Genomic DNA, 11315 nt, shown 5'->3' on the forward strand with positions numbered 1-11315 from the left:
CACCAAGACCATAGCTGTGGTGTCAAAGGCTATTACCCTGCACAGACATATTTGTTGATCTAAGCATAAAGACTTTATCAGTCAGAACTGAAAATAATCTCTGACATCAAGAACAAAATGTCAGAGTCCCAGATTCAACAGCACCTACAGCTTTATAAGTCCCTGTGATGGTTAGGTATATAAGTGTGATGGGTTAGGTTATACACTTCCCTCCATCACCCCCAAGTTATTCCCAAGCTTCTTCTAGTTGTCTGCATCTAGGCTTCAGGATAGCATGAAGTAAAATTTATGTGATATTAGAAAACTATCTGGGAAATACTCCAGTGCAAGCCTGTCACACCACATTCCTTCTGTGGCACAGCAGGTGTGAGCTGTAGGCTGTGATAATTATACACCAGCTACTAACCTGACTCGCTGGCTTCTCCAGCCAGATACATTACTGAGGCACGTTGGCAAGTCATGTCACCAGTCGTGTGTGCTGCTTCCTTTCCTAGACACAGCTGCATTGGAAAGACGTGGATGAACTGATCAACTTATAAAGCATTTTTGCTCCCAGAATTTGCCAGTTACCTAAAGGTAAGAGCTTTCTAATTACTCTGAATCAATACTATTCCTTACAAAATACAGAAGGGGATAAGGCAAGGACTGGGATGGACAGGGAGCTCAGGGAGTGTGACAGCTGTGGTTTTGGCTGTAAATGTTAACTCTGTGACTGAATAGTCAGGCTTCCCCAAGCTTTGGAAATCTGGAGGCAAAGATTGTTCTTAGGGTACTTTGCTTATTTCCTAGAACAGTCCAAAGATGGAAAACAGGAAAACAATCTGATAAGGTAAAGATGAGAACAATAATAAGAACAGAAAGTCAAACTGATGCGCCATCGGAAAGGGCTTCTGTCACACACAGCAGCAGGGCACACACCTGCTTTCCTCAGATTAACGTTATCCATAATAACTTTGTAAGAGTTGTCAGACCAGGTCCAGATGCTACGTGACATGTTATTCATGCTGTCCTATCAGTTTGCAGTTGAAGGACAAGCCACGACATTATTTGTATATGGTTATAAATGAAATGCTAGCTTCCCGTGCTTTAGTGCTTTCAGTAAGAGAATGTAAACCCATAAGAGAACCTCATGAAAAGATGCAATATCATCAAATGTTAAGGCAACGATGAAGTGCTGAAAGCAATTGTGTAAGGCTGTCCTCAGTTCAGACATTTAAAAGGAAATGTGAAAGAGAAAACGGTGTCAGTGGAGGACAAAGGAGGAATCTAAACTTGGCATATACTCTATACTCTGTTGCTTGCTCAAATTTTAAGACCAGCCACAGCCAAATTTGGACCATGTCACTGCAGAATGGTCACAGTGCCTTCTTGATACAGTGTCTCTGTATGCAAAACAAGAGTAATTAATTTGCTCATCGTCACTGTTGTACAACAGGATCTGATCCCTTTTTTCCCCTCAGCCCAGGTTAATGCATGAACCACTGGCCAGTACTTCCTTTTCGTGGTTAGTACTCTATTTTTGAAACAGTAATTAGGGAGGGAGAAGTTTTAATGCAATCCCGTGGCCCAATTCTCCTTGTCCTTCAGAACAGAGGCCCTTTAAATGTGAGTGAAGCTGCCCTGTGAAGGCAAGGCATTGTGCTTCAAACAGCAAATTAAGGAGCAGGTATTAAGGGATATACCTGGTTTACATCAAAGCTTCACACAGAATTTAGTGACAGAGCTTATTTAGTATTTTAATTAGTAGTTTTGACAGAAATGTGGGAGTGGCAAAAAAATGTATGAATGAAGACATGAATGTCAGGAAGCAGAAAACCTGTTGCACGGTGAGAAAACCTAGAGAACTGCTGTGACAGAATTCCTACCTACTGCACTGCTCCAAAGCAGTACGTTTAAAGACTACTATCGGGAAGTGCAGCTACAACTGGGAGCTCCTCAGCACAAAGTGACATCAGAGGACAAAGAAACACAGCATAAATGCAAGTCACTGGGACGATGTGGTTGTGGAAGAGGACAAAGTACTTTCGATTCTATTAAAGGCAGCATTTCCCCTAAATATAAGAAGACATTCATACTATTCTACAGGTTGAGGACTGAGCTCATCTGGTCACTTCTGTCCAGAATTAATAATAATTCACTGTCCAGAAGTGAGGACACAACAAGCTTGCATAGTGCTGTGAGCAGCAGGAGCAGAAGATGTACTGAATTATAGAGTAGAACTCCCTTGATGAAGGAATAACCCAACGAAATATGACTGGGATAGAACTGGAAAATGCACGGAGTTCCTGCCCAGCCAGCAGCCATGTGGGTCCACATAGGCCGGGCTGAGCTGCTGTTTGCACACCCAAGTGTGCAGCTGCCTGCTCAGGGCCAGCAGCCAAGGAACCAGCCTTCCATCTGCACACTGCAGCAAACACACACCCTGGATTGTGATGGATTAAAAATAATAATAATAAACATTCCAAATATCTTTGCATTTTTGTCACCTTTTATAATATCACGAATGAGAACACATTTGCTCCAAATTGGAGAAAGCAAAGAGATCTTTATGAAGAGAGCTCACTGCTTCCTGTCCTGCCTAAGATTCTGGATGCCATCCTGGTACACGATGTGATAGCCAAAGATGATAGCCTCCTGCCAGATGACAATCCAAGCACTTAACACCAGTGTGGAACAGACAGGGCACAGGGACAGCTCTCTGCAACATTAGTTCCTCTCTTACAATATCCAGCTCTTCCCTACACTTTCTCCATCACCCCCGGAGCAGCGTCAGGCATTCTGTGCTGTTACATCCACAACCAGCTCCTGGATGCAGCACCACTTCAGCTGGAATAGAGGCAGGCCAGCTTCCAGTGCTCCTGGAAGCATTTTGGAAACCTCATTTGGAGCCTGCAGCATGAGACCAGCAATGAACCTTCTTGCTAAAAAAGCCTCTCTTAAATACAAAAGGGATTAGTAAATCTTGCTCAGTTTTCACCGAAGTGCCACATCATGTTTCAATCAGGCCAACGCACTGCTGACAAAGAACTCAACAGAACAGAGGTACAGGAAGAGCTACGTGGGCTCCAATACATGCACACCTGCCAAATCCCAGCTGCCTCCTCTCACATGAGAATTTTGAATCTCAACGGAGAGGAATTCGTACTGCAGCAAACTACAGCTCCTCAAATCAAACTGTAAATACATCATCAGCACAGCTCATACTTACAAAGCAAAGATACACAGCGCTCACGCAGTGATATTTCTGAATGTCTTCAGTACCTCCCAGTTTATGTTCTGCTGAGCTGCACCCAGACTGAAACAGACACGAATCTCCAGTCTCACAAATATTTCCATTTCAACTACCACAGTATCACCTTAGAAGAGGTGCCTGTAGGAAAAGCATATTCCTCTCAAAACTGAAATCAAACTGCAAAAAACACTTCAGAAAGATGAAAAAATGACTTGCATACCCAGGACCGTCTGTCAGTCTGCCCATCATTCAAACATGATACAGCTGACAAACCATGTAGAGAGAGGAAAGCCTCTGTTCTCATTACATCTATTTTGACCATACACAGAAAGCTGACTGGTGGATCTCTTAGGATTCCTGAAAAGATTGCCCTCCATCTGCCTTCCTTTCCCCTCTGTACAGCACCGATGGCACCTGGACACACACACTGAACTAGGCCCTAGTTAGCCATTGAGGATGTTTGGGAGGAACGTGCAGAGGTGTGGGTGAGTGCTGGAGAGCAGAGCCCTGCCCTGGAATTCTGCAGTTCAGCAGCTTTGCTTGGCTCAACCAATGTCACTCTGCACACCAGAGCTGAGGCCAGAGCGAACCCAGAGGAGGGTGATGGAAACTGCTGTTGCTTATCCTCCCCTAGGGCACATCCTTCCTAAAACATAAAGGCCTCACACCTTCCATTCTCTGAACTGGGTTTTTGTGTATATGCTTCAAGGTGTGATTTGCTTTCTCTATTTTATAATTTTAAAATACACTGAATTTAAAGCAAGCTTCATTTCCCAGTGCAAACTGATCCTACCCATATGCAGAAGAAACTGAGAGAAGAGAGAAAGCACAGACTTGTTTCTGCATCCCTGTGACTGTATGTTCCTGCCTGTAGTTAGTAATTCCTTGAGCTGACCTTGAGAGCTCTAGATAAACCCAGCACCCATGCCAGGAGTGCACAGCACTCTGCTCTGCCCTGGTAGAGAGCTCTCTTTGCTCACTGTGGCTGCAGACAGGACAACTCGCGTCACATCCTTTGGCATCCAGTGTGGGCCAACTGCACACGGCTAGTTTCTGGAAGGGAGCTGATAGGACACTTCCTACTCCACAGGAGTCACTGCCTGACAGTTCTTGCTATTTTCTCCCTCAGTGCTCCTAACACTGTCCATTCTCTCCCACATCTCCAGCAGATTATCACCTCTGATAAAGGCTCTAGCTCTAACCCATGGCAGTAACACCAGATGCGGATGTTCACAGTCCCAGTGAGCCCTCAGACATCACAGGCACAGCAGCAACTGAGTTGAGAGCACATCCTAAACAAAAGGGCCTACTGAGCTGCAGAAAACCCTCCTGGAAAACCCTTCCTGGAACTCCATACTCACAGCACTCGGGCCCAGAGGCTACCCAAGCCCTGCGCCTCCTGGCAGGAGGGCTGAAGCAGCTCCTGCAGCAGCTGGGGCTCACAGAATGCCTCAAGCTGGAAGGGACCTGCAAGGATCAAATCCCGCTTCTGGCTCCCCTCCTTTGGGGCAGCTGCTCAATCTCCACATGCAGCACTGTTAGAACCGCAAATAAAAGGCTGAAAGCAATCCAAATCCAGGGCACCAGCCTTAGCAGCAGCCTATGGCCCACAGCTTCAGTGCTCGTGGCTCGAGCAGAGCCAACACAAATGAGGACTCCCACACCATTCCTGGCTCTGCTGCTGATTCACTGAAGTCACTGGCTTTTCTTCTGCACCTCCTGCCCTGTACACTTACCTGGTGCTATTACATTAACACCTCACTGGGTGGAGCAAGGATTAGTCAGTGTTTGCTTGCATTCAGCTGTTAACTTGCAATGCTCTCGCTATGTTAACCATTATTATTATTCCTTCATTTTGCCTAGTCTTACAGTCACTGGATGAAATTCAAAATCCCTTTCTTCTTTTTCCTGTTTTACAATGAATGAGATTAATTCAGCAGAAATGTCACCAGAAATGACACCACCCAGTTTTTAGCATATGCTGTTTAAGTATCAAGACAGCAGTAAGTAAAAAAACTTTAAAGACACTCCTTATATATTTGGCCACTGATGCTCATCCCAAAGAAACAGCCCATGGTCATCAGCACAGGCCCATTTGTTTATTATCACAGTTACTATTGAGATATTCTTCTTTACAGTTCATTATCCTTCCTTGGATCTCACTGTGCCACATTATCCAGGACCTCTTGATTCTCAGCTTTTCTTTTTTCTTCTCAGTGAGATTCTCATGAAGCTTCACCAATGAATACACCCAACATTTCCAGTCTTTTAGCTTCTTTACACCAAGCACACTGAAATACACTTTTTCCCATTCTGCCTAAATAATCCATATCTTAGCCATTTTCTCCAACTTCTTCAGCCTTAACAAGGCCTATACTTTATTTCTGACTTTTTGCCATTCCACTTACTAACTTTACTATTCATTCTGCTACCATTTTCCACACTATGTCCCATTCATCCAGACCTGTGCAATTCTTTTAAATTCCTTCTTTCTTCCTCCCTAGGACTGCTGCTTTATCTCACCACTACTGACCTCCTCTCCCACCCCTTACTACACTCCCCCATATCCAGGGTTCTCAAGCTCAACCTAAAAACAGACCTGCTAAGATCATCTTGCCTTGTTCAGAAGCCTCCATACTCTTCTAGTTTGACCTCACATACTCAGGCAGCTGATGCTGATTTGCCAAGCATTATGTTTTGCAGACTCTACTTGCTTATCCAACTGTCTCATAACAGTATAATCCCTCACCACTGCATCACAGCAACCCAAAACACATAGCTGGACTACAAGTTACCCAAAGCCTCACCAGCCTCATTCAGTTGCTCCTCTCCCCCTCTGCTCTTGTGAGACCCCACTGTGTTCAGCTCTAGAGACCCAACACAAGAGGGACAGGGACCTGCTGGGTTCAGAGGAGGCCACGAGGATGCTCTCAGAGCTGGAGCACCTCTCCTGGGAAACAGGCTGAGGGAGCTGGGCACATTTAATCTGGAGAAGGCTTTGGGGAGATCTCCTTGTGGCCTTTCAATAGAAAGAAAGTAAGAAAGACAAAGAGACATTTAACCAGGTTTGGATAAGAAGGGGGAAATAGCTTTAAACTAAGAGAATGATGAAGATGGTGAGGCACTGGAACAGCCTGCTCAGAGTTGTGGATGCCCCAGCGCTGGAAATGCTTGAGCTCATGTGGCACAGGGCTCTGGGCACTGATGTCCCTGTCACAAAGGGGTTGGTCCCAATGGGCTTTAAGGTCCTTTTGAATACCCAAACCATGATTCTATCTTCGGTTCCTTTCCTCCTCCAAATCACCCTTCCTTGCTGACCTGCACGTAAAGCCATAACTTTCTTCTGCAAAGCAATTCCTACTGTTAACATTAGTTTATCAAATCATTAATCAGCCAGTTAATAGTGGATCAAAGGACAGCTAAGAGTAATTAACGCCATTCTATTCACAGCAATACAACACGTATCTCCAGCTGCATCCTCTTCCTCCCACTCTCCTGCACTGTGAAGAACAGTGCCTGCTAACACCTGCAACACACACATACTTTGTGGCCTGATGCTGCTCAGAGCCTCGGGTAGCACAGTCATAGTTAATAATGATATTGACCAACAAACGCCCGTCATGCCAGTGATGAGACAATAGTTTCACAGTACAAGACTGGTCATGGCAGTGATGATGATGAGGTTGCACAATAACCTGCTGAAAGATCCAAATTGCCACGGGTTGCACAGTTGCATGCTCTGATTTAATGACACATGAAGGGTTTTCACAGGTGCTCGGAAGTGCAATCTTCCCTCTCTTGATTATTTTGACAATTCACAGAAAAAGAATCACATTAACTTTTCTGTAAAGGTAACACTCACAGGCACAAATTGGAGTGGTTCATATAGTATGCTTTCTGGGTGAACGCTGTCAGCTTTCCAACACAAAGAAATAAAGAAAGATTCTATTTTCTGCTTCTCCTCATCTTCCTCACCTGGAACTGTAACATTAACTGCTCTGCAGTCTATAAAGCAGCCAGAATAAGAGAACTGCTCATTTTCCTCTAAGTGAAATCTGAGTGTAAGAAGTGAGAAGTACAGGGGAGTGAGAGCCACTAACTATAGATGTTCTTTTGTGTTACTTTTGGCAGGTGAACTCCAGAGATGGCTAGTGAGAAGGGATGTGTGGAAATCCCCATGGTTATGTATGAAGCACGCCAAGAACCCTCTGCACCTGAGTACTGCAGCCAAGGGGGTAAGCAGCCTTTGCTGGGCATGGATGGAAAGAGCAAGCTTCTGGCTGGCTCTGTGGCAAACATCAGTGGTCATTATCTGGAGTGTAACCCAAGCAGCTCATAAAGAGCCCAACTTGGCCACAACATGAGAGGCTCAAAATGTGCCTGTGCCAGTGTATAAAACCCAGGGTTGGGGTGGGCAGGCTGGTATGATCTTCTAGTGTGGACACCACTTAAAATGGGAAATTAAAAAAAAAAAAAAAAAAAAAGTTTAATTATTCATTCTACCAACAACAACACTTAACTGGAGCTGCAGTTATGTCTCTACAGTGATTTTATATTTCTAACAAACAATTGTTCAGGCAGCAGACTTAGTAATGGCCTGCCCATGTGCTGCTTAGCCTGCCATCTGCTCTTCCAGAGACTGGCCCTTTCCCTTGCACTCCTGCCCAGAGCTGCCCTCACTCCCTAACTGAGTCAGCATAGCACCTGGGTTCCATGGGCACAAGCAGCCCTTCCCCATGTCATCCCATGGGAGCTGGCACAGCAGAAGGGTTGGCAGCTCTGCTCAGTGACTGCTGTGCGGCTGGGATGACTTTTGCTTTGACACCAGGCATTGCTCCCACACCTACGCAAGTATCTCACAATGCTCCTTTGTCTTCTGCTTGTTGGAGCTCATGCTCATTGAAAGACACACTGATGTCAGCCTTCTTGCTATTGAGGAAACTGCCATTCACCAGACAGGGCTGGAGAAGAAACCAGAACGGAGGTCAGAAGGTGCAGTACAGGGTTGCTAAACTTGACTGTGTTGCAGAGTGCTTTACCCTGATCAGCTCTCTCCACACATTTCTCTTCACAAAGACCTCTCTGGCCTCACTCTAAGCTCTCAGAGGAACTCACACGAGGCTGGGGAATGAGGCTGAAAATGCTTGAGGTGACTGAGTCACCAGTTCCTCAACTCCTTTACCCACAATAGAAGGAAAAAAAATTTCTTCTTTTTCTATAGACCAAAAGGTATGATAAAATTCCTTGGCTTGAAGCTGGAAAAAAAAAAATCAAACTAGAAAAAAGTTCCAAACATTATTAGTAAGGGTGGTAATCACTGGACGAACCCAGTTTGAGGTAATACAGATCTTTAGTCAGTGGAGCCTTTAAAATAAGATCAAACGCCATTTCAGTGTCATACCAGAACAGATACAGTTAAGTGTTGACAAAATGATTTGGTTTCTTGGTTGATGTTGCTAAGAAATTGAGAACAGCTTTTCACTGCAGGCTATTCTGGCTTTAAAAACTCATGAATCAAACCAACAGTGCCTGTTCCCTGTCCTGTACATCAGAAGGTCACACTAGGCCGTCCTGCCAGGCAGCAGCCCACCCCAGCCCGACCTTCTGGGAGCTGAGCTGACCCCTCTGTTATGTCTCACTGTCCTTCTTCCCTTAGGGGGATATGAATATCCTGCTCCCCCTCCTTATTCCTACCGAGAAACAGCCACTGTTGAGCAGCCCGGTAAGTGCCAGGTATTTCTGACAATGTTCCTAATTCTACTGCTAACAAAAGCAGAATGCTGTTGGTTTTAAAGCTAACAAACGTGGAGTTTTTTTTACCTAAACACAGTCCAGGAGGATGGAAAGTTTCCCTAGGAATGTTAAAAACAAACTGAGACGACAGACTCAGACCCATTTTCCAGTAGTAGCCAGGCTGCAGAAGCACCCCTTTATGCAGCGAGGGCTTTCAGAACAAATGATTTCAAGTCTAGTTTATTTCATCATTCCTGTTCTATTCACTTTTATGTAAGTGGACAACCTCAAGGGAGACACAGAGAAAAGGCTTCAAAGAAAGTCAGGTACCATCTCTTACAGGAGAGGAGATGCAGCTGTTTTCTGAAATCCCTAAATTCAGGAGACAAACTCAGGTATCAGGTATCCTATTTAAGACACTAGTTTGAATACACCCTATACTTGTTTTAGGGTGGTTTTTTTTATGGTAAAAGATGGTATTTTTCACTGAAAATATTCTTGGGAAAAGAAAAGAACACCTTCGCATAGCTACAAGGTATGCACACCTCTCAATGAGATACGACAAAGTCAAATCCAGGCTAGAAACAACATGAGAGAAGTTGAGAACATGAGAGATTTTCCCAACTGGGGATGCGTGACTGATAACATTCGTATAACAGAATAACTACCTCTTTGAACCTCTTTCAGTAAGTGGAGATCCAGAAAGCCCCTCTATATCCTTCAGATCTCCTCTTCAGGGTGAACATGCATTTTTACAGTATTTTATATCAGAAGATAAACTCTCAGTGTCACCACCAGGCAGCAGAGACTGCCTGACTGCAGAGAGCTCCCCACTGTCAGCACCCACTGTATGTCCTTACGAGTAGTTCTCATGAATGTGTTTGGTCAGTAACACAGGTGGCTCTGGATTGGCCATTTTAGGAACTTACATTATACAATTAAGAATTGATGGCTTGTAACAGGTTTCCCATCTTTTTGCTCTCGTTGCTTCTTATTTCCTCTTAAACTCAGTCTACCTGGTGTCTCAGCCTCCGATCATCGTAGCAGGAATCTTCTCAAGCAGACCAACGTCCACAATCTGTCCTTCCTGCCGCCAGCACATCACCACACAGGTCACCTACAGGTTGGGTAAACTGTCCTACCTCCTGTGCACCAGTCTGTGCATGGTTGGGTAAGCTTTTCTGTATACACTGCAGATTCCTAAAGCAAGAGGTTACAAATGTAGGTCCAATACAATTTAAGTTCTAGTTAATGCTTATGTAGACAGTTTGCCCTCCTTCCCTACTTCCTAAGAAGTCAGTCTGTCAACATGGCTGGCACAGTATGTTATTACTCTTTGTAAAACAAGTAAATAGTACAACATATTCCACTTCCCTACCATAATTTAGAATCAGGCTCAGAATCACATAACTGTAGGGGTTAGAAGGACCTCTAGAGAGGTCCAACTCCCAAATAAAGAAAAAATAAGACTAACACACAAGACATTAGTAGTAAAGATAAATACTTGGGAAGAAAATTTAAATATTGAAGAACCTAGGAAAGAAGTGGATTCGTGAAGTGATACGGCAGATAAAAATAGAAGAAGCCAACAGGAAGAAAAGTTAGTAACTCATTCCATGCACACCCATCTCCTCTTTGTCTACAGGTGCTGCTTTGGATGCTGCTTTGTACCTTTCTTTGTGAGGATCTTCAAGGACGCAGACCATTACTGCCCATACTGCCAATTTCATATTTACAGATACAAAAGGCTATAGGGACAGCTAGCACTACCAGATGATGTCAAGTTCGTTTCCTAATGGCGTAAGATTCCACGTGTAGAACTACTGACAGGAAACACCAGAGCAGGCTTTGGTTCTGCGGCTCCCTCATCAGCAATCCCACCTGGAGTTTGCCGTCGCACGGCTGGACCGACTTTAAAAAGCCCCGATGTACACCGTCACTCAGTTAACGCTCAATTTGGACAGAACACCTGAGTTACAAAGCGACCAGCTCGTGAGCACTTCGGCACTTCTACAGCTCCCAAACCCCTGCACAGGGGGACACAGCCCCTGCACTGCAGCCCAGCGCCGGGCACACGGCTGCTCGAGAGGCGCTGCCTTCTCCGCGCTGAACCCAGCCGGGGTTTTGCTTCTCTCCGCTCTTCCTTGAACGTGACCTACCCCTGCAGGGCTGTGGGCGGGACGGGGCAAGCTGACTATTTATTGATGAAACGTAAGTTATGAAACCCTCATTACTGTGTTACATATGAGATAAGAAAATAAACCTGTTCTTGTTAACGATTCTGACAAAACACTGCTGTCTGCACTGTGTCCGTGACGCCCTGCATGCTGGGGCACCTGCCCACAACAGC

The 11315-nt window shown here is 44.9% G+C and overlaps 1 protein-coding gene across 1 annotated transcript; it reads left to right on the forward strand.

Moving 5' to 3' along the window:
* Nucleotides 1-6399: 6399 nt before the first annotated feature.
* On the forward strand, nucleotides 6400-10838 carry LITAFD (LITAF domain containing). Its single transcript, XM_090151430.1, has 4 exons — nucleotides 6400-7467; nucleotides 8889-8954; nucleotides 9977-10136; nucleotides 10611-10838. The coding sequence occupies exons 1-4, from the start codon at nucleotides 7377-7379 to the stop codon at nucleotides 10717-10719; spliced, it is 426 nt and encodes a 141-aa protein (XP_090007556.1). The 5' UTR covers nucleotides 6400-7376; the 3' UTR covers nucleotides 10720-10838.
* Nucleotides 10839-11315: the final 477 nt, after the last annotated feature.

The sequence above is a fragment of the Phasianus colchicus genome, chromosome 16, assembly GCF_987193195.1.
Source record: "Phasianus colchicus chromosome 16, bPhaCol1.hap1.1, whole genome shotgun sequence".
NCBI lineage: Eukaryota > Metazoa > Chordata > Aves > Galliformes > Phasianidae > Phasianus > Phasianus colchicus.